The 23,770-nt window shown below is 52.1% G+C and overlaps 1 protein-coding gene across 1 annotated transcript in view; it reads left to right on the top strand.

The window, feature by feature from the left end:
- The window catches only part of NTN1 (netrin 1), a 105,147-nt gene that overhangs the window by 40,850 nt on the left and 40,527 nt on the right, over window positions 1-23,770 (top strand). The window contains exon 2 of the mRNA XM_050908415.1: window positions 13,709-13,897. Within this exon, the coding sequence (XP_050764372.1) occupies window positions 13,709-13,897 (189 nt within the window). The remainder of the gene's footprint in view (window positions 1-13,708; window positions 13,898-23,770) is intronic.

Below are 23,770 nucleotides of genomic sequence, written 5' to 3'. Positions count from 1 at the left end.
GCTGGCAGAGTGTGTCCATACCCACTCATTCCCCTTGTCCTGCACCACCAAGCATTTTTGCCATCCGTGCCCTCAGGACTATGCTCAAGTTCTGGCTTAAGGTAGAGGAGACTTGGCTTGAAGTCCCTGCCCTACATTGCCCAACAGGTCCCATGACCCCAAAGATACTTTTATTTCCAGCTCATCAATTCTTTCTATAAGGAGCCTAACACCTCTATGATCCCACACTATAACCTTTCCATGACTTGGGTTTGCCGTTTGTAAAAGTGGATAATAGCTGCTTGTGAGGATGAGCACACACAGACCATGAGGGTCCTTGAGATGTTGGCATTTAAGGAGCACCAGGGCTGCTGAACGATCAGGTAATAGCCCTTCACTTACAGCAGCCCAGACCCGTCTCTGGGGTGAGCTTTCAGCCCGCACAGACCATCACTAGTCAGCTGCGAAGCAGGCAAAAGGAAAAAAAACGTATCCCGTGGCAATCAGAGGGAAAGTGAGAAGGTGAAATACCGTGCTCCAGATGGATGTGTGTGGGACACCCGAGCTGACGGCTGTTCCCTTGCAGAGGGTGGGATATGACCTTTTAATGTTCACAGGTGCTGGGGTCTTGATGTTAAACATTGCAGGACAGTGCAAGAGGGTCCCGTTCACACGTGGGATCGCAGTGCTGCCTTCCGCAGAGACCTCCGCAGCGGGCAGGGGATGCTGTGCTCATCCGTGTCGGCTGCCCGCCCTCGCCGACCTACTTAAGCCCAGGCAGCAATCAACATTTTTGCCCAGAGCCTGTTACAGAAAACCATTAACAGTAGCACTGCTCCCCTGATAAGGCGGGATAAGCCTGTCAGCTTTTGATAAAACCCCAATCTCCAGGAAAACAAAATACACCAGTGCCTTGCAGGGGAGTCCTGGGACTGCCCAGCCTGGCCAGGGAGCACTGAGCAGAAAGCCACCGTCCCGCAGCGGTGGGGGTAGCAGGGCAGACAAGCTTGTCCCAACACCTCTGTGAAATACTTTCATGTCCTTGCCGATGATAACGCTGATTGGGAGGTCAGGCACATAAGCCAGAGTTTTCCTTCTTTCTCAGATCCCTCAATAACGTCCCGGCGATAAGATAGCTCTGTTTACCCGGGCTCAGCCACAGCCACAAAGGAGAGCTTTGTCCACAGCCCCGAAGGTGCGAATATCGCTGAGCAAACACAGGCGTCCCCAGCTCTTCGCACCTGCGTGGCGTTTTGAAAGCCAGCCCGGAGCCAGTACAGGGTCCAGGTTAATGTGGGATGGGTGGTGGATGCTTGCCCTATCAACCGCTGGGCCTGTGTGGTTGCAGCATTAGCTCAGGTTTTGGAAGACTCCGAAGCAGACTTAAAATCCCTCTCTGTTGAGGTTTCCCAGCTAGAGCTGAATTTTTATAACTCATCTAACATCTTTCTGTAGACCCACAGACAATTCTGACTCCTGTTACCCAGAGCTTTCAGCCTTTCCCACAACAAAACCCTCCCAGGGTTCCTCTGAGACACATGCCTGCTTCCAGAAAGGGAAACTGAGGCACTGTGGTGTTAGGCAGCTTGGCCAGGATTACACCAGGCTCAGTAGCAGAGCCATGGCAGGACCTTCTCTGCATCTGGTGGAGTTCGTTCATGTGCCAGAGCGCAGGGAAGGGGATGGTGCAGCTCTGTCACCAGCTGTGATGGCCCAGGGAAGTGCGCGTCCATGCACTGGCAGAACATGCCTTGGGAGAGGCAGTGGTGGGCAGGAGTGGGCTTGGAAGAGGGGAGAGCTGACTCTGCTGGTTGCCTTGGCATTGACAGCTACAGAATTTTGGGGTGTTTCTAGAGCAGGAACAAGGGCATAGGAGAGGCAACAAACATGCCAGTGATCGGCTTCCCACCTTCCTCCAGCCATTCATGGGGGGATGGATGGCCCCTGTTTTCATGGTCACTGTAGGATTGATTGAACTGGGATTAATTTGCAGCAATCTACTTTTATTAGCATAACAGTGAGGCGTTGTGTTGGTGCCTACCCCCAGGCTCCTGGAATGATATTTCCCATGTACACACTTGCCTCAGCGGAGGACTCTGCAGATTTCCAGGGGCTCAGGCCCTTTTCAGGGTTGTTTGCTGGTGAACCAAACCAGCCCGAAGTGATTAGGGAACTTCATTGCCAGAAAACCAGAGAGAGACCCACCATGCAGGGAAGATCAAGACTTATTTTGGGCCAGCGGTGTTTGATCTCTGCTTTTGAAGACACTGGTTCCTCACTGCACAACAGCTGATGCAAGAAACGAGTCCTACACAGCACTCACCTATTTTGAAATGCATTAATTAATATAACAGGGTTGGAAAATATTTTCAAAAAATGAGTGACTCTCAATCTCAACTCCAGCAGCTTGGAGTGGCTCAAGGCTTTGGTCTCTTATCTGGACCTGCGTGTCCTTTTCGACGCAGCCAGGACTTTGTTGTTGCGGATGGCACAGGCAGAGATGAGTTTTTCTACCCCTCCTGGTCAGGCTGGGAAGGAGCTCACCAGGGAAAGAGCCGCCAAGCAAAAGTGGCCGAGTCCAGCCGGTGTTGCACGGAGCGGGGGCAGCCCGCACGGCCAGCCTCTCCGCAGCAGCACAGATGCTCGGCCCCGCTCCACCGGGTGGAAACAAATGCGCTGAGCTGCCAACTGCTCCCCTGAGCCAGCTCGGCCTTGGAAAGAAACCAAAACCCTTCCCGAGAGCCGTCATCTGTCAAGCTTGTGTTACTGTCTGGCACGTCAAGTGGCCAAGCTGAGGTTTGTAATTCATGGGGAAGGGGAGGAGGCCGGGGCGAGCGCTCCTGAAGCCACCCCGTGCTCCATCTCCCAGTGCGAGGCTAAGGCTGGAGCAGCATCTGCAGGCACAGGCAGGACCATCTCCCAAACAGGCCCACAATGTGGGACAAAATGGAGGGGACCATCCCCTCGGAGACTCCCTCTCCCTGGGGCTTTTGTCCATGCTGTAACACAGCAGCTCCGCAGGTCGCTCGTGGGAGCTGCCTGCAGGGTAGCAACCTTTCCTGGCTCCGAGAGAGATGCTGTCTTCTGGGCAGGGGTCCCCTTTTCCTTGCTGGCACAGGGGTACAGGGGTCTGGGGGGTGTAAATACACAGATGCAGCCCCTGGCACTGCCTGGGGTGACAAGGCGATGCAATCCTGGTGGAGAGGAGGGAAGGCAGCATCAAACCGATGGCCGGGGAAAGACAAAAGGGTCATTCAAAGGAGAAAGAGGTGCCGACTCAGCCTCCAAAGGGAAATCCTGCGAGAGCTTGTCTTTGGAGAGGTGTTTCTGGTACAGCGGCACAGGGACCTGGACTCTGTGTCACCTCAGAGGGGATGCCGCTGGGTTTGGGGGGAGATGACCGGCAGTGGGTTACGCTCGGCTTCGTGATGGGCTCTGGCGGCAGCCCATAGCTCCCAGCCGCAGGGTCCCTTCGGTAGCGGGTCTGGCTGGGGCCGGTTTAACAATTCCCCTGGCCCTGCTCCAGACAAGATTGGGAAATGATCTAGGGTTAAAAAAACACAACACGTTCCTGAACACGCTTTGTTTGTTTTTAAACCAGAGCCCGGCACAGCCCAACCTCACAGGCAGTTGAATTAGCACAACTGGAGAGGCAGTGACTGGGCACATGAGTGGCATCATTTTAAGCTGGGTCTGCCCTGGAGGAATCACAGCCTGAGCTAGTTTAGAACCGCTTTGCATTGCTTTCACCCCTCGGCTGTCGGGGAGCCATGGCCAAGTTTCCTGGCTCCTTGGGGCAGTGACGGAAGCAGAGCTAAGGCTGTTTGGATCCCTGGTCCTTTTAGGCTGAGCAGTTTTAACACAGATTTTAAAATCTTTTGACTCTGCTGGGTTGGTTGCATTATCAGGCCTTTTGCATTTTGAGTAACCTATGCTCTGAATGTGCAAATTCTTTCAGTATCTGTTTCTGCTGTGACATTAACCCTCAAGTGGCTGATATACTCCTGCATCAGAAATGTAGGAAAACTTAAGGAAAATGTCTTGGGCTGGGGCAGTGATGGCCTGTGCACTGGATGTGCTGGCTCCTGCCCCTTGGTCTGGGCTGGAGCATCACTTTGAGGTTTGCAGTGCTCAGATCGCCATCACCATGTGCCTTCCTTTGAGCTGCTTGTCTCTGGTTTTACAGAAACACAAAAGTATCGATGAGACCAAGCACTTGGGGACTGGGATGCTGATTTGGGCGGCTTGAAAAGCATCTGCTCAGCCTGCAGCAGTTCATAACTGCCCACTGAGGTTAGCAGACTGGACAGGTGGGAGGTAAGCACCATGGCGTGGGGTAGAGAGAGGAGAAAGGTCTTGCAAAGTACCACAACCCCCGCAGCTTTGGAGGAAAGCTGCTGCTGAGATCTGTACCAGATAAGAGGGAAACCACAAGGCCAGAGCCTAAGTGGATAAATTGTTCCCAAGTGGATTCTCCTTGGACTCTAAATAAACATCGACACTTAACGAGCACCTCAGAGCTCCTCCGGGGTGGGCAGGGCGGGGCTGGTGGCTGTGTGCTTTCTCTGATAACCCGTAGGTTGTCTAGGTTGTCGGGTGAGCTCTCCCTTTAGCTCCCACCTTCAGATGGCATCTGGATGAATTGCGGGATGCAAACAATTCATTTCAAAGTATTTACAACCTCAGGAGGCAGGATTTGGATGGTGCAATTAAATAAAGCAAGCTGACGACAGCCTGGTATCATCTCCCAGATTGAAATAAAGAGTTCACTTCTTGACTTTTTCTTTCTCCAAAAAATAAATTAGTTGAGCTCTTTCCAGGCTGAAGCTTATCTGCAAACTTCCTGCACAATACCTGATTTGCAGAGAAAATCTCCTGGTCAAATCCCACAGCTACTAAAGAAAACGGAGCTCTTGCTAGATCACCTAGAATGTGCCTGCGAGCGCCATTGCTTCACTGGCCGTGCTGGGACCTGAACTGGGTGCAGTGTGCTGGCAGTTTCAGTGCAGGACAGGAGAGCCTGGCACATGCTCTGCCCATGTCCTTCCCAGCCACAGATCAGCCCCCAGGTGAGGTCCACTTGGAGCTCTCATCCCACCCCTCAGAGATGATTCCTGCAGTCCTTGTGGAGGCAGACTCATGATGTAGACTACGAGGCTGAAGCCCTGATCTTCAGACAGCTTTCAGAGGTGCTCTAGATGGAAGAAGACTCCACTCCAGTCTCTGTTGAAGAGCAGCTGATGTCCCCTCCCAGCACACTCGCTGCTGGAGGAAGCAAGGGCAATTTGCAACCCTTTTCCAGGCACTTTGAGTACAACCGTGTGTGCTGCACCAGGGCTAGGCGTGCTTTGTGATTTGCATCCTGTATTGAGTAAGACTGCTTTTGTCTTGGGATAAAATGCCTTGGGTGAGAGGCTGCCACAAATCTCAACATTTCAATGCAACACGACAGGCCCATAGGTTTCTGGTCCATCCTCATTGCCTGTTGATAGACAGACAGCTGCCTGGTGGCTTTGAAGGAGCCATCGCAGCTCACTGGAGATGTCCCCAAGGGTTCAAGGCAGGAATACACAAATCAGTGGGACCTCGCTGGCTGCAAGCAGCTGTTTGCCACGTGTGCCGGCTAGCAATGGAGGGATCTCCACTGCTCAGAGATTGTTAAAATCTGGCTCATAATCTGAACATCTCAGAGCTGTAAATCTCCCAGGAGTAAGTCTTGCTCTTGCTCCTCTGATGCTTCCTGCAGGGCCAGAAATACCATGCGGACAGCCAGGAAATACCTAGTGAGATTTCGGTGCTCCAGTCCAGTCTGGAACTAATAAATGTGGAAGCAGTTATGAAAACATCTCCCTCCCTGAAATTAATAAAAACATATATCAGACCACAGTCAGACAGGTTCACGTCACAGGTTAAGTCGCGAGTAGTGTCTGTTGCTGTTGGAACCAGTTCCCATGGCACAGGGGGCTGGAGGGGCGGACAGGCAGCCACCGTGCCTGGTTTGCAGCAGCTGCCGGGTGCTCTCCAAAGGGATCTTGTGCTATTGGGAAGAGCTTTGGTCTCACAGCACTGGAGAAAAGTTGGTAATTGTGAGTGTCAACAAAGTAACCCTCAGTAGCTGATCTGATAGGACTTGTTCTTTCCTCTTTTGGGTTTGATCTATGAGCAGGTCTGGACTTTCTCCCTGTATCTGTTCTCAAAACCACATGCCAGAGACCACATACTGGTTGTTGGCTTTGCCAAGCTGTCTGCTGTCCAGTTTTGACGGCCAGTATTTGAACTGGCTACGGGTGCTGATGTACAACTGGTTTACCGTGGACATGCCTGGTTTACCCCTACTGTCTGCTGGGGTGAGGGCAATCCCCAAAACACATTCATGGGTTGAATCTGTCAAGCTCTGCTGTTTAGCATTTGCTTCTCCTACCCACTCCCTAGCATCTGCTGAAAGTTCACCCTTCCTGCTGACGGGCCTGCTGATGACCATCGCTGTTGGGGAGGTCTGGTGTACAGAGGTGAATCTCATACCGAAGGCAGGAGGGAGCACTGCGGGTTGGCACTGCCGCGCTTAGCACCCGAGAGTCCACCGACAGGACAAGCATCTACTGTCCTGTCTCTGCAGGCTTGGTTTTGAGCTTGGTTTGGCCAGTGAAAATACGATCTTCAGGGAAGTTAGCTGCAAAACTCTGTCAGCTTCAACCGAACATGTCCCCCATTTTTCAGTGACTTAGAAACTCAGCCAAGCTTGAGCAGTTCTTCTTAGAGACAGCAAAAGACACATCCCTACCAGGGAGCAATGTTTTTCTTTTTAAGCCTTGGCTTCAAATATAAGGGCAATAGATTTTCTTTAAGGAAAGAAATCCCCAAATTTGTTAGCATTGGCACAACACTGTATTTTTCGCTAGCCTTGTTTCTCATTAGCAGCTGAATCATTTTAGCAGGAACTTTTCCAGAAATATTCAGCCTGAGTCAGACACCCGGTCTCAAACATTGCAGCCCAAACAGTGAGTTTGGCATTTTTTTACGTAAAAGAAAATGAGGGTCTTTTATCATTGGAAATCTCAGGCAGGTGTAAATGTTGCTGTTACCAACTTGGGCTTCAGTATTGCAGAGTGTTGTTACGCTTTGCAGAACCAACGTTGACAGGGAGACATCTCCAGGGCCTCCCAGTCCCTGGGGCACGTAGGGGTTTGGGAACTGGGCAAAGTGGGAAGTGAAGGGCACTTGGGGTGTGCACCATCCCCAGGGAGGTCCTGGGTCACTCTGATGCCATCTTGTCTAGAGCTTTTCCGCAGAATTACCATTCCTCAGGTTTTTCATGCATGGAAAAGTCTTCTGTTACCCAACCCCTTTTTGTGCCACTGGGAAGATTTTCTCAGCGTGCTTCTCTCCAGGACTCCTCTCTCTTGCTTCACCTACATTTGCGGTTTGGCCTTTCCTTGCTTTCAGGGGTGTTTCTTGTGACTGGAGAGGGGCGAGAGGCATTTGGCCTCGTGGGGAGCAGGTTGGAGTGCGAGGGGCTGCCCAAAAAGCCCTCAGCCCCAGCAGCAGGGGTCTCTGGGATGCATCAGCAAGGATGGGGCTTTCCTTCCCCCACCACCAGTGCACGCTTGCTTTTGCTGCAAGCCAGGTTTGTGGCTCCGGTTTCATGGGTGATGCCAGCCATAGCTGCATATTTTGTGGTGCGTCCGCACACTTTCCTCCGTCTTTTTGCTCCAACTGTCAGGAAAACCTGGGGCCTGGCGCAGACCCTGCGTCTCCCCCTCGCAGCCACAACACCCCGATGGATTTCCCCTTCGGTGGATTAGCTGGAGCAACCCAAACCAATTTCCGATCCTCCTCCTTACTCAGACTTAACAGCACACGCAAATGAATTTTCCTGAGCAAACGTTTTTGTTTAGTGTCGGCCAACTGGGTCTGTGGTGGGTGGCACCGAGCCACACGGGAGGGCGCGGGGCCGCCTGCCCAGCAAGCAGAGCTGGATCCAGCCGCTCAGTCCCGACGGCTCCAAGCTCCCAGGGCCACGCGCGGTGGCTGCACTGTGTAGGACTTCACTGCCGCCACGGCCGGTGTTCATCGATGCTTTGCTGTTTTGCTGCAGCAAGCATAGGCAGAAACCCCTTCCCCAGCTCGGGCAGCATCCACACCCCCCAGGGGACATCCCTGCAGAGCCACACCACCCGGGATCACTCACCAGGCACAGCCCCGGCAGCCCAACGCACCGCAGCCCATGCTGGACCAGAGGGGTCCGGCGGCATGCAGCAGTGCAGGAGCTCGTCCAGCAGCTCCAGGTTCATGCCCAGCTGCTCCAAAACCTCCAACCAGCCAGCAGCAGGCTTGAAGGGACGCAATGCTGTAGGGGACGAGGGACACACTCCCCCTGTCTCCATAGGGGCTTTCTCTTTACCTCCCACTCCAGCAAGCAGACAGGTCTCCGCTGGCTCTGGCTGCTCCACCTCTGTTATCCCCTCTCTTTGATTTAAGGGTGGCTGTTTCCTTGACCAATATGGCCCTCAGAAATAATATCCCTGAAGATATCTCCAGGGATCCCCTGGGAGCAAAGCCCCTCCCCAGATGGGCATGGGCAGGGTGCCCCTCTCAGCAGCTGGGACCATGCACGCGAGGCTTGCTCCTGCAGAAGAGAAATAATGGCTCAGGCTGAGCTAGCAATTTTCTGGCAAAAAAACTTATCTGGGAAAAGGACAATTTTAAGAAGAATGAGACTATTCATAAATTCAAGTCAAATTTAGAGATTACTTTCAGCCCCTGGCTTCTTCTATCTTCCTCTTTCCCCTCCCCCCTCCCCCGAATTATTGTTTGCAAAAATTAAAACAAAATGTTTTGGGGTTTCTGTTTGTTTAAAAAGCAATTTGCATTTTGGAAATTGCCAAAATATAAGTTTTGGAAGGGTGGGGTCTTTTGAAAGGGCAGCATTGTCATTGCTGAATGAAAACCGCTGAGAGGAATGCGTCCTGGAAGACACAGGGTGCTGGGACGCGGGGCCCGGGGGACACGGCAGCAGCACAAAAGACCACAACCACAGCTCCCACCGCACTGCTCCAGCCTCTGCCTCCCGTTCACGTATCTCCTTTCGTTCTCCCAAATGGAAAATCCTGCCCACCTTGACCTTCTTCGATGGATTCATTTGACCAAGTCACTGTTTTTAATGCAGAGATGCTTCTGCTGTAGTTTCTTCACCTGGCTCCAAAACACAGCTTTCCTCTTTTCCGCTCTGACCTTCTCCAGGTTTCTGAACATCTGCGTTTAAGTGATATCTGGTTATTCATATCGGAGCCTGGCAGCCCAGGTAGAGACTGTTTGATGAAGCTCTGTACATCTGTGTGCAATAAAGTCAGCGAACAAAAGGCTTGTGAGGTCCTTGGCAAAATGAGAGAAAGAAGAGAGCAGGAGACGCAGCACTGAGTTTAGTCGAGCAACTGCAGCCAAAACCTTTCATCAGAGAGGTCTCAGCACCTGGCACTTGTTTTGCCCATAGCTGGGTCTGTGCTGGGTCTGCAGCCCGTGCAGGGGTGTCTTCTCCACTGGCTGAAAAGCAAAGTGTGGGGAGCGTAGGTGATGCCAATATTGGGAGGCGATTTTTATTACAGCCAGCGAAGGCGTTCATAGAAAGAAAAGATGGGTTGCTAAAGAGCCACTTAGTGTGGCAGGGAAATTCAAACCAAGAAGCACTAGCTGGAAATTAAAGCCAGGCCAATTCATGTTAGGAAGGAGGCAAAATGCTTTAGCACAGCAGGGGATTAACCGTCGGCCGAGGGAGAGGGTGGGCGGGAGCCGCGTTTCCGGAGCGCCTCCATCCAGGGAAAATGTGGCCAGGCGAGCCGCATGCCCTGCCCGCGGCACCCAGGGACCGCACACAGATTTGGAGCTGGGATCCAAAAGCATCATGACCTGTTGCTGGGTCCCTGTCGGTCCTAACGGCTGGTCCCAGCGACAGCGGTGTGCCCAGGCATTGCCTGCACTCAGCATCTCTGGGTCCCCACTGCTGGTTTTCTCTGAGGCTGTAGCACCAGCAGGATGGATCCCATCATGATGTGTCCCAGCCTCGTCCCCAGCAAGGACTTTCTGACGCCTAGATGGGTCATTTATTGCATTGCCTTAATTCTTCCATCCCTATGCGCTATTGTCAGGAAAAAATAGGATGGCTCTCTTCCTTCAGTTAGACCAAGCCTCTCCCATTGGGCATCTGCAAACACATCAGGCGCTGCCAGCTAGCCCTGGCTGGTGGCCAGCGGTGCACAGCACTGGCCACTCAGGACCCAGGCACTCAGGGTGAGCACAAGAGACGGTAATTTCAATTAAAACCACTCTCCTTGGGTCGGTTTGGCCCCTTCTGTCTGCACAAACAGGTGGATCAGGAGGGGGTGGATGATGGAAAAGCACCCATGTGCACGGGTTAGGAGGCAATCGATGCCCAGCGGATGTCCTCGGTGCCCTGGGAATGCAGGTGGAAGGAGGGGACAGAGCCAAGGCTAAGCTGACGGAGCCAAAAGAAGCTGAGAATTCACAGTGGAAGGGTGGCCATCACTCCCTGGCTGCTTGCAGTGCTTGCGGGAAGCTCGCAGGGAGGCCAAGTGCAGGGATGCTGGGCATGGAGAGGGGCTCGACCAGCCCGCAGCTTCTCCCAGCTCATTCACTCCCTCCTGGGAGGGTTTATACCCCGAGGCATACACAATCTTTAGGTTGTTTGCTCTGGATGAGGACAGGGATGGCTGTTTTGGGAAGCTCCTTGCAGCTTCTTGTGAGGTTCAGCTTCTTCCCTTCTCCAGACACTGGATTTTCCTATCCCTGGGAGATCAATGTAAAACTGCTCCCGGGAGCAAGGCTGCGAGCATCTCTACACACTCCACTTATTCTTCCACATTCCCACGCAGCTCTGCCCTGGTGGGACCAGCTGAAATATTTGCAAAGATCCTGAGAAAATCTCAGGAGTTCTGCTTTCCTGGCTTTGCAAAAATGTTTCTGCTTATCAAGCAACCCAAAGAAATGCGAACGTTTTCACTCACTCTTCGGTTGGGCTCACCTTTGAATTTTAAAAAGGGATTTGTCAATGCAGTCTTGCAAAATACCTGAGTACCAAGTCCAGCTCTCCTAAAATACAAGTTTTAGGAGGAGGTGAGCATTCATGCTCTTTGGAAAACATGCATTTCTGCCAGATTCAAGGAAGAACTAGGTCTTCTGTGAGGCCATGCCACCCCCTGGAGAAATGTCTCCTCATGTTGGTCAACAGGGACTAAATCCTGGGGTTTGTAACACCAAAGGCAGAGCTGCTAGTGAGTCTCAAGGCTTTGAACGATGGAGATGTGACTGCATGGTCACAGGCTGCAGCAGGGATGACAGACCCTCAGACTGAGGGACTTAAATCTTTTTTTCCTCTGCTTGAGCTGAGTCCTGAGGCCATGCCGTTGATACAGGTGTTGCCTTGGTGGTCAGCTATAGCCAAGAGAACACCCTTCATGTTGCAGCCCTGGTGTGCCTTTCAGCCGGGCCATGCCTGGGGAAGGCTCTGCCCTGAGCGGAGGGATCAGCCCTCAGCCCTGTGCCTTCTGCACGCCCGGGAAAAGTGTTTAATCTCAGCGTCTCCGTTGCTTCTCTGTAAAACAAGGATTGGGACTTTAAAAATGCCACCTCCTTCCCAAAAGCTTAGCTCATGCGTTCTGCAGGGCAAGAACCACCTCTAATCCCCTATTTGTACAGCACTGACTGCGGCCGAGCCATCGTGGTGGCAGGGGTTTCTCAGGACGCTGTGAGAAAAGAATACCTTAGCTGAGCGGCTTTGCTCCCAGCAAAGCACAAAGTGCTCCTCCTGAGATTAAGATGGAAGGGGAAAAATCTACAAGAGGGGACGCGGAACGCACCCGGTGCGTGCTCCCGCACTTCTTTTAGATGTAAGCAGGCTGTTTAAGTGCACTTGCAGCGTCAGCAAATGTGTCTGTGAGACCGGCCAGATCTAAAAAGCAGCAATTCCCTCTGCATGCAGGAGCTGTGTCTCCGGTCTCCTTGATGGTCGTTTCCTATTTTGGGAGATGGCAAATGCACCCGCAGGCTGGTGGGCTCATCTAAGGAGAGGCAAACCGCAGTTCAAAGTCGTGGCCCCGCTCGGTGTCAGGAATCTCACTTTCTCACGGCTGGCAAACCGCTCTTGGGCCACTCTTCTCACCATTAGCACGTTGGTGGCTGCTTCTCCTGCTCTGCCAGTGTTTGGTGGGGACGTGAGGTTGGGCCTCACCACGTCAGCCAGAGGAATTCAGATTGCAGAGCACAGAGTGAGCCATCTCATTCCCACTGGTCGAACGTGTCCAGAGGATTTTGCTCTCCCCTTTGCTTTCACGTCGTGAGTTAGCTGGGGATTGTTCCTGATAAATAATCCGGAACTGCACTGTAATTTTCTGGGCTGAAATTTGATAATTAAGCAAATATAACGTGTCTTTGTCTTGGGCAAGCACCATAAGGTAAACAGGAAGGAATGAGGGATTAAGACATCTCTGCTCTAAAGGAAGGTGACAAGCCCAGAGCCGTGACACCTTCGTGCCGAGCCGAGAGGCCCAGCTGTGGGTTGGCATTGCACAGATGCATTGTTCGGGGGTGAAGAGCAAATAAAAGCAAAGGGAAAAGAAAACAAGCTATAAAATTCTCGGCAAAGCACAGAGCCCCAGCAACTGCCTCTTGATGTTCCCGTGACAGCTCTGGGGAGAGGCAGGCGAGGGGTCGAGCTTTTGAAGTCCTGAAGTTGTCCTTTGCAAAGGCCCCCTGTTAAAATAGTCCCTGTGTTGACATTAGGCTGCATATGGTGGAGAAATTGGACATCTCCCGGCAGGTTCAGTCGCAGCACATACAATCAAAGCAGAAGGGGACTTTTTGGTATTTGACTAACTGGGCGTCAGGCCGGCCCTGTCCCAGTGGTGGGATGAGAGATGCGGAGGCAGAGGTGAGGTTTTATCGGCATGTTCAGGGCTGCAGACGCATAACAGAGCCTTGTGCTATGGGTACCAAGCATAGGAAGGAAAGCCGGGGAAGAAGGTAGCTAGGGAGGCCTTGAAATGATATTTGGAACTCAAACATACATGTGTGTTGGGACTGGTGAGAGTGGAAATACTGGGAAGGTTGGGCAGGTGATGTTGGAAACCCCCTTTCCCCTGGGGGCAGACAGAGGGGGCTCCCGGGGCGTTGGGAAGCGGGGGCTTTCACAGCAGTTTGGGGGGGGCTTTGTACCAAGCAGTAGCACGATACGAAGCACCACAGTGCGAGAGCAGATGAGAAGGGAGACAAGCCGTGCTTACGTGGGGCAAAGCGCTTGCAACAAAGCTGGAGGAGCAGCTGGGGGCTTGTGCATTGCTGTTTCCTAACCATGGATGGGCTCCCTGCCCTCACAGCCCTGCCTGCACGCAGCTTTTAATTCACATTAAGAGTGGGGAGAGGCAAAAGGCGTATTTGTTGCAAATCACGATGGTGAAATGAGGTCTCGGTGACCTCAGCTTCCCCTCCACAAAGCTGGACTCACCACATAGCACTGGTCAAGGAGGGATGCGGGTTAGCAGTTGGCTTCCCATAGCCAGAGGTGCCACCAGAGCATCCCATCCTTGACACCCCCGCTGTGGCAGGGCTCCCCGGGCAGGGCCTCGAGGGTGCCCAGCCCCACGCACATGCGCTCCCCCAGGGTTGGCACCTCTGTGGCCGGGCGCAGATGCTGACAGTCCCCGCTCTTTGCCTCTCACAGCCTGCAACTGCAACCTCCACGCCCGGCGGTGCCGCTTCAACATGGAGCTCTACAAGCTGTCGGGGCGCAAGAGCGGCGGCGTCTGCCTGAACTGCCGGCACAACACTGCTGGGCGGCACTGCCACTACTGCAAGGAGGGCTTCTACCGGGACCTCAGCAAGCCCATCTCCCACCGCAAGGCCTGCAAAGGTACCGGGTTGGGGGTGGGACGGCCGGGACCGCATGGCTCCTTCTCCTCCGAACCCTTCCTGCCGTTCCTGCTTCCACAGCTCTTGCTCTCACCAAACTTCTCCTGCTCCCCCCTCTCCCAAACCAAGCCCTTGAAATGACTTTTCTTGCCCCCACGTTCCCTGCCATCACCTCTCCCTGGTCTCCCCAGATTCCCGGTGAGGACGAGGCCACCGAAACACAGAAAGTCCTCACTGTTTAGGATGACTTTAAATTATTTCAGGTTTTATCACTTATAAATCGTGCCTCATCTGCTCCGATGATAGCCACAGCTAACTTGGTCATCACATATGTAAGGGCAGAGTTACACAAAATCCCAGGTACGGGGTTAGATGTAGCATCTGTAAATCAGCCTCCTCCAAACGCCCGTCTCCTGCTCCCACCCTCCACCCTCACCCCCAGCGCTGCTGGGGGCACAGGCAGCGCTTAACCCACGCACAAAACATTTCACTCCTCGGGACCAGGCGAGAACAGTAAAACGGGAAACAATTTTATTTTGAGCTCAGCAAACGGAGTTTTTGGAGGTTTCCTCTCCTCCTGCAGTGGACTTGAAGGCGAGCGGGGCTTCAGCTGGGGCGGGAGCAGCAATAAGAGCAAATCCTGCAAATGAACTTTTTTAACTCTCAGCTGTCTGCTGGAAGAGATATAAATCCTGAACGTGAGACACAGCTAAAGGAATCAAGCAAACATTCAAAAGCCAGATTAGAAGATGCTGGGGTTTCCCGCAGAAAGGTTCAGCTCTTTTCTCTCTAAAGACTCATTTCAACAAGAAACGGAAAGCTTTTTGGCCCGAGCTGGGTATTTTTGGCTGGAAAGCTTTGGGTCTTCAACGTTTTCAATTTTTTAATGAAAACGCTTCTTCATGGTTTTTTTTTTTTTTTCCTACTGAAAACAGACACTCTTTGCCAAAGCAGAAAAAGAAATTGCTTCTTTAGACAGCCCTACTCCCCCTTTTTTCACCTTGTAAAAACTATTTCAACGAGACGTTTTCGACCCGCCCTGCGCTGAGGCTGCTAACAAGCTACAGCTTCAGCTGATGCGCGGGCTGGAGGGATGTGAACCCAACCCGTGGCTCTGGCGGGGAGAGGAGCTGCCGTTTCGGGGTCCGAGGAGCCAGAAAGCAGGGATGTAGGGGTGCTGAGCCACTTCCACACCAGCCCCAACACCCAGCATCCCGGCCGGACCCCCGCTCCGGCAGCAAGCTGCCTGCTGCGTGCGGCCGCGCCTTGCCCCCCGGTCCCGAGCGGATATGTGTGTAATAAAGTTCATATTTCTGCTTTCATGGCCGGGTCGCAGCTGAAGTAACAGCGCGTTAGGTTGAGGCAAACAAAGGGAAATTGTGAAGGTGTGGGCTCTCCTCGAGCAGGGCCGGGCAGCGATGCAGGCAGGCATCCATCACCCCCAGGCAGCAATGTGCTCGCAGAGGCGTTTGCTGATGTCCAGAGCCTGATGCTCATTTACCTTCCTGCTCCCCAGAAAGGGTTTTGGGGTGCCGGGGCGGTGGGAGGAATTCCGACCTCTCCCCGAGCACAGTTAACTCCTTCCCAGGGCTCGGTTTATCCCAGCTGCCTCCCCAGCGTGGGGGCTCCTGGGGACGTGATGGGATTTGGGGGAGAGGAGTGCTCTTTCCCAGCCATGGGGTCACTGTGCATCCATAGGGATTCCAGTCCTCTGGGATCAGCACAGGGAGCACGGAGCAGAGAGGGGATGCTCGGCTGGAGGGTAGGGCAGATCCCGTCCCCTGTCCATCCCCAACTTTTCCATCCTGGGAAAAGGCAGTCCCTGCCCTGTGTTGGCAGTGATGTCCACGCTTAACTCTCTCTGTCTCATTAACCCCGCATTTCCCAGGACCTTCCTCGCTCCTGCTTTTCCCAGCTCTCCTCTCCAGCCAGGCAGCCTGCCCCCCCTCTCCTGCCCATTTATCCTCGCTGTCCCCTGGCCCCTCACTCTTGCTAACCTCTCCGTGGCTGTAGCACAGTGGTCTCACCCAAAAAGCACAGCAGAATGGCGGGTGGTACCTGTGGGTGGGAAGCCTCAGAGCCATGCCGTGCCTCAGTTTCCCCAAGCGAGCACCCAGGAAGATGCATGCTGGCCTTTGCGAGGCACTCCACAATGTTTTAACGCTGAATTTCCCAGCCGCTGGGTCATTTGCTCTGTTAAATGCTCTTTGCAATTGTCCTTTTCTCATCCCCCTGCCTTCTCGAACTGCTCCTGCTCTTGAAATTTGAGATCACCAAATTTAAATACGTCTCCAACCCCCCACGGTTTATAACAAAAATGTGGCTATTGGAGCTAACAGATACAAAGGTATGTAATAAATATGCTGGTGCATGAACAGCTCCCCGACTCGCAGGCTATTAGCACAATTTCACAGTAGTTGGAATGGTTTATTGTTGGCGTAATCCATCGTCCTATACAAAAGTGGGCGAAATGAAGTTTCCTACAGCAAAGGCATTCCTTTGAAAACTCGTTTTCCTGAGCTCTGTTTATGACACAGGGGGTTTTATGTTCCCTCTATTTTTCTTCCCTGATTCAGGGACTGTTCTGAAATCATTGTTGAAAACAGGCATTTTAAAAACCCAAATCCTACCATCTAACAACTTCAGCCATTTCTCCATTGATAACAATATTAATTTATCATCTCACCAAGCCATCTGCCAATGGGCAAAGCTCTCCCAGAGTCTCATCTCGACCGAATGTGTTTAGAATTAAGGAATTAACCATCCTGTAGCATCTGCCATCTCCCTCACAACTGCCTGACATCTCATCTCACCCAGCAGATTGTGTTTTCTCTATAAGACTTGATTCTTTCAACCGTCGCATTGCTCCGTTCATGTCCTACACATAACACATTTAAACAAATGCATATAATAGAGCACCGGTGCCTTGTGAGCCGATAGAGAGCTGCCAAGGAAGCATGCAGCACACTTAACCACCCTGGCAAGCGAGCGTAAGCTCGGTCGAACTCACAGCAAATGTTCCATGAAAGAGCTGCTGAGGAGATTTTTATATTAATTCAACTTCATTAATTCAGCCTAACAGACACATCCAGCTAAACTGCCTTTCCTCTCACTTGTGTTTCTCATCTGTCACTCCATCCTGTGCACTAGGTTATATACCTCGATTCGTAATGCATCTAACAGAACATTATAGAGGCATGAGTTGCATTATTTTAAATGGTTGGTTTGGTATTTCTGCAAAAAAATCACATTGCAGAAATGTTTGCACAATGCTACTTTTTTTTAACTTGGAGAAAAAGAAAATGCCACAAACTTTTGCACAGTTTACAGGGCATGGTGTGAGGCTCAGGCAGCAAAAGGTGAGCAGAAAGTGGAGCTGGGCAGTGCCCTCCTGCCCAGGCGAAGGGCTGGTTGGTTTTCTAATAGCCAAACCTATAATAATTTTTAATTAAAAGATTTTTTTAATGATGCAAAGTTGTCTTAGCAGCACAGGTGAAGGCATAAGAAGCTGGGTTTTAAGGATGACTTTTACCCTGATGGTTAAAAGTGATGCAGCCATGTCATGTTCCTTGCCTGTGCATTTGCATCCAGTTATTTTCTTGCAAAAATGGTAAAAGCAAAGAAGCCGTCAGCGATCAGAGATGCCCTGTCGCAGAGCCACGCAACAGGCAGAGCATGGCATGAAGTCTGCAAACCACATGCAAAGGAATTGATGACAGATGGAGCAGGGATATTGCATGAAGTGGCAATGCTGGGTGCGTGCCAGAGCCTGCCAGGCTGGAGCTGGGAGCTGAAGGAGGGCTGTGACTGCTGCGGGTGGGTGGTCAGGCAAACCCAGGGACACCAGTTACTCAAGCAAGGGCTCAGGCTCCCCCGGCATTTTGAGGTCAGACCGCACAACTGATCTCTGCGTGGCCCTGGACGGGGACTCTCGGGCTGGAGGAGTCCGATGGTAATGCCGGTCCTCTGCCGTGGGGGATGGATGGGCTCATCCCAGCGGGTGCCGGAGTAGGATGCCTTTTGCTCTGGCAGATACATCAAAACCCTGGTCCTGCACACACCCGTTAGGTGTGTGGGCTGTCCTGAGAAGCAACAAAACCCTGGACATAAGAAATTTCACATGTTCACGAAGAGCTCCCAAAATGCTGAAGCCCTGCTTCCCATTCCTTCTGCTTTCCCTCTGCTCCAAATGATGTTGCAAGTGAAATTCCACATCTGGGTCCTGCAAACCTCCGTCCGCTCCGCTCTGTTGTGGGCCACTGTAAATCAGGGCCTGGTGTTAGTTCTTTTGATTAAATTCACTCCTGATATTTGCCAGATTATTGGCACTAATGTAATTCTATTGGAACAGAGACTCTGCAGGATTTTATAGCCTGGCTGTAAAACAGCTCTGCACTTTGGGGAAAGGATTTACACACTTTTTGATGAAAAGATGACAAATGATACGCGTTGTGAATGCACTTGTGCTGAGGCTGCCAGTGTAAACCCGTTGTGGAGGGGCAGGATTTGGCACCTGGAGAGGTCACATGCATTAGGACTCAATGTTTTGGTAAAAAACGGGATCGCCTGCCTCCCCCGTGCTGTTGCAGCCCTGTGCCCGTGCCGAGCCTGGCAGACTTTTCCATCTGCATTGGAGGATTATTTAATGGCTTGTGCAAAAAAAAAAAAGCACTCCCAGCCTACCTGCCCGTCCTGGCTTGTACCCGCAAAGGCTCAAGACTTTGACATTTGCTTTTTGAAGACAGTTTGGGTTCAAGCAGAGAGAGGGTGAGCGCCGTCCCCATGGGCTCAGCCTCCAGTCCTTGATTTCATGGGTGCAGATGCAGGTTTTCTTCCCACCCAGCTGCAGGCATCTAGTGGCGGGGGGACTGAGGCAGCTGAACCCCTTTGGGTCCTTGTGCTGCCTGGACAGGAGAGCAGAGCCCCTGGTGACAGGGACAGTGGGATGAGTCCCCCATCTCTCTCCACTGACTATAGAGGGAGCTGCGTGACCAGCTTAAAGCAGAGAGCTCATTTCCACAAGGCTGAAGCCAGGGGAGATGTAACCTCTTCCTGCTGCCTGGAGCCCCACTGAGAAGTTGGGGTGCAGGAGGCAGCCGGGGTAAAACCCACGTTAGATGGCAGAGTCTGAGGACGGGCTCACTGCCACCAGCATACTGGTGTCCCAGCATACTGGTGTCCCACCGGCCATGTCCCAGTGTAGGACAGGAAGATCAGCCTGTGCATCTCTGCAGGTTTCAGTTGTGGTCAGCATCCCTCCAGCCTCCGAGATGTCCCCTGCCACCACGGTCCCCAATCCACAGCTAGGTGGGGGGTAGGCAAGCTCACAGCTAACACGTCCCAAAGACACAGGGATGGCCCAGCTGAAACCCCTGAACCAGGGCTCCCTGGGGCAGCAGGGCCACCAGTGGTGGCTCCTGGCAGGGCTCCTGTCCCCAGCCTTTCCTTGTCTGCGGCAAGTACCAGCTCCCACAGGTCTCCCTCCCATCACTGCAGGGACCCTGTCGCTGCTGGGCATCAGTGCAGGAGATCTGCCCTTGGTGTCCACCTTAGGAGGAGGTGAAGTGCATCGTAAGAGAGATGTGTCTCTCCCTAGAGCGACCTCATTTTGATGCCCATCTCTAGTCCAGCGCATTTGTGGTTTCACAAGGCCAAGTCCAAGGCAATACTTTCTATGAATTCCCCCCAGGCAGTTGTCCTTAATTATCAAACTTCCTTCCTTTCCTTTTCTCCTTTTCTTCCTTTTTGAAGACCAGCTGGAGCTACCGTTTAGATGAGAGATGAGCCAACCCGTAGTGCTGGCAGGGCTTGGATCGAGTTCTTCTATCAAGGCTTGGTCACCTCTGAGAAATCACATCACTGGAGAAAGTCCAAACTTTCAAGGCATTGATCTGCCAAACACAGACTTCATTTTCTCCATAGGGCCTGCTCTTCCACTGCTGCAAGAACAATTTTCTAGCTGTATTTCTATACTGCATTTGTTAGTGGCTATGCCTTAGTCACCCCCTTCCCCAAGGCCCCATAATTCTTTATATCGATATTATTCCAAGCGCTGAGCACTGATTTATGGTTTCTACATCTAAAACTTGTCATCAGCAACCCCCAGGCACACACAAACCAGTCAGAGAAAGTTTATAGAAATGCAGCTTTAAGCTGTCCCATGCACACAGGTCGCTGCGTGGAAGTGTCCTGGGGCAGCGCAGGAGACTGGAGTGCCACTGCCCCCAAGTGCCACCACCTCCATGGCACCTCCAGGACCCACGCCAGAGCTGCACCATTCACCCGCTTGGGCTGGAAGGGTCCCAAAGCAAAGAAGGGACACGATTGTTGCAGAAACTCTTAAACTGTTTTGAGTTTGTAGCGTGAAAACATGGAAAAGGAGTGATTTTTTTTTTTAATGAAGACTTGAGCTCAGCACAGGACATCTACCTGGCCATGCCAGCTTTTAAACATCCGTGATTTTAATGACATATGAGCAGCTATGTCAAATTAAGCAGTCGCTTCTGTGCGAGCCGGACCGGGAAGAGTTTGCTGCATCGCAGCAGTGGAATATTCCTGTGGCAAACCCAGCGATTGAGACACTTTCTAATTGTTTCAAGCCAGATGGGGCTCAATGTGCCAGCCTTCATCCTGCTTTCCCTTCCATGCGTGCATTCCAGTTCCAAGGACTTTCTAATTAAGTCTGATCTATGTGAGCCATCAGCGAGGAACAAACCAAATGTCGGAGCCATGCACAGCCCTTTCCCCTAGCCCAGGGCAGCTCCACCACCTCCACGCAGCGCATGGGGATGATGCCATGGACTGGGGCACACATTTAGGGCCCACAGATATCACGTTCCAGTTTCATGTTTCTAGCCACTGGTGATCTGAAGAGGTCATACTTTTTGCTCCTCTGTGTATCTGCCCCTGGAAGTGCTCCAGTATTGGGGTTGGTTCTCCATTTTGGTGAAGATTAACTGGGACGAGGGTAAAATCCTGCTGTCTGGTCTTCCCAGAAACTCATCGCTGACTTTCTCCTCTCTCTGGCTTACGATCAGGGCCACCTCCCACAATACAGCAGCATTTAAACAGGTATTTGCTTTCAGTGGAATGTATTTTAGGCAGTCTGGGATTGAAACTTGGGATGCTCAGAGACAGCACAGAGGACTGGTAGGAGACGCCGCCTCGGAGGCTGGCAGAGCACCAAGAGGCATCGCCGTGGGCAGGGAGGCTCTGCCATCCACATCCCAGATGAAGTGCACATGCTGGGGGTCTCTGGTCTGCTACAGTCTCCAGAAGTTGGCTTAGAAGGTCATTAAGCAAAAAAAAAAAAAGGAAAATTAGAAAAAAAGAGAGGGAAAAAAGAAGAAAGAGAGAGAAGTTTGTCTGTGCCTGGTGATAAGATCAGAGCAAAATCACCTCCATGCCAAAAATTTCCTTAAGCTGCAGCTGTCTTCAAGCTCCAGGGAAGTCAATAATTTCACATATTGCTCCCACCCTGACACGTTTTGCTGCATGATTTGACTCCCCTGCAAGCCCAGACTCTTGGGGTCGCTGGGCTGGGCAGATGCTGTGCACCCCAGCCCCGCGGCAGTGCCGAGGGTGGGGGGCTGCTTCTTAGCCTGGGCCCCCCGTTCTCCTCCAAAAAGCCACACAGGCATATCCAGAGCCCTTTTCGGCAAAGCTCCTCTCTCTTCTAGGAGCCTCTTTTGGACTTTGCCGAATCGGTAGAGACTAAATTACATTTGAAGGCAAATTTGAAACAGACCCAGTTTAGGGAAGGGGAGGTGAGGAAGGGGCTTTTGACATATCTTCAAACGGGCTGGGAAGACATCTGGACATAAACAAGACAGCATCGCACCGGGCGGGGGCCTGACCTGCAGCACAAACCCCGGAGCGCGGCTCTGATGTGTCCGCTTGGCAGCCCCAGGCCAGCCAGGAGCACCCGCTCCCATGGGAGATGCACCCAGGGCCCCGGCGATGCCCCGCGTGTCGCGCTCCCGTGGACGCTCTCCCACAAAAGCACCCACCAGTTGCTTCTTCCACCCAAATGAGTAAAACCAAGACCCAAAGCACCACCTCCCAGGAGAAGGACACCAGGTGAGCTGGTTTGGAGATGCATCTCCGCTGCGACGGGAGACCTTCATCACTTTTAGCATGGGAGGGAGGAACAGCCCCATGAATGGATGAACTGAAAAAGCATGCAGAAAGGATAAAAGCCGTGGCAGAAACCGCCAGCACTGTGTGGGGCTTGCAGAGGTTGGGGTGAGATGCTCTGCTGACTCTGGGGGGCCACGACGTGCGATGGAGGAGGCTCAGCCAGAGACCCTCGGAAGGACCTTGAGCTCCCCATTGCAGCCTGGAAACCTCCCCCCAGCGCCTTCAGAGGGGAGATATAGCTCACAGCTGAGTCCCAAACCCATGGATGATCTAGCTTATTAGGAAAATTTAGACAGTGTTGATTCCCTGACAGGAGCTCTGCCTTTCTGAAAAATCACATCCTTGCAATGGCTAAATTTGGGGCCGACCACCTTCAAAACTGTGGTTTGGGTTTGGTTTTTCAGCAGAAACACATCTATAAGCAATCCTGAAGGGCAGGTTTGGACTGTGGTTTTTCAGAAGTGGCAGGATGCGACACAATAGAGGGGAATTTGCACCCTATTAAAAAAAAAAAACAGACTAAACCCCAGTTCTCCATCACAAGTCTCAGACTAAGAACAAAAGTTGCTAAATTCGTTTGTGTAGCCAGACTTTTACATATCTCCAAGACAGAGGAAAGAAAAGGAATAATTTTCCTTCCCTATAAATATTTTTGAACTCTTGAGATAAATTCCTGCTTCCGATCAGTTCTCAAGAGTGAAAAGTCCTCCAAGCTCTCAGGTCCTGAACATTAAAACAAAGTTCAGCCCTGCTCATCCATGTGCCCTGTTCTGATTTTAAGCATACTAAAACGAAGAGGCTTCTTTCTGATAGAAAAAGAGATATTTTCCAGTTAAACAGACACTTGTCAGAGCATCACAAATCAGTGGCCTGGATTTGTGCCCCAGGAGCTCTCATTGCAAATTTTCACAGGCACTTGGGGTGCTAGGGGGGGCTTTCCCCACTGTGGGTGCTTTAGTGTCTGATAAGGGCTGTGCACACCGAAGGGATCCCCCTCTGCTGAGCTTTTTCTCGGGTTTCTCTCTCATCTACCCAACTGCCTCGTTTTGTGAGGCTTGTGGCAACCTCATTATCTCTGAGACTTTTGCTCCGCTGCCAGATTTGATTGAAATATTATTAGTGGGAGAACACGCTTGTAGGAACCTCATTTCCTCAGGAGCCAGGCTAAAAACACATCAGGAGGAGAAAATGTTTGCCTTTTTTTTTTCCTCAAAAGAAGTATTTTCCAACCCACACTTTCTCATGTCTCCCATGAGAGCAGGTTGAGCCTTATTTTGCTTTAGAGCCGTGAGGACACTGTGCCCAGGGACTGCGCCCCACTAAGCTGCTCTCTGCCTGGCCAGAGCTGCCCCCGGGGGTCTTTGACCAGACTTGACATTATTTTGATGGAAAAATAAAAGGGATGACATCCTCCGTGACAAAACCCAAGTCCTGCCAGCAAAGCGGGGAGAAGGAAGCCCCAGTGCTTCATGCCTGGGTGTCTCAGCAGACCACCACTCTCCCGGCGGCTTCTCCGACTCTGCTGCAATCACCCGAAAGGTGGAGCTCCAAGACGACACGGGAGTTTTTAACAATTTTTTAACAAGAGGATTTTCGAGCATTTTGGGAAGTGCTGCCATAGTCTTATTGTCTGTATCACTAATGCCTGCCCATAGTGCGCCTGCCCAAAAAGTGGATTTATTACTGTGGTTCAAAGCCCCCTCCGGATTAGCAGCAGCTCTCGCTCAGTGGAGGC

This window comes from Gymnogyps californianus, chromosome 19 (assembly GCF_018139145.2).
Source record: "Gymnogyps californianus isolate 813 chromosome 19, ASM1813914v2, whole genome shotgun sequence".
In the NCBI taxonomy this organism is placed as follows: Eukaryota; Metazoa; Chordata; class Aves; order Accipitriformes; family Cathartidae; genus Gymnogyps; species Gymnogyps californianus.
Note: the sequence above shows the minus strand (reverse complement) of the source record. Positions and strands in the feature narration are given on the sequence as shown.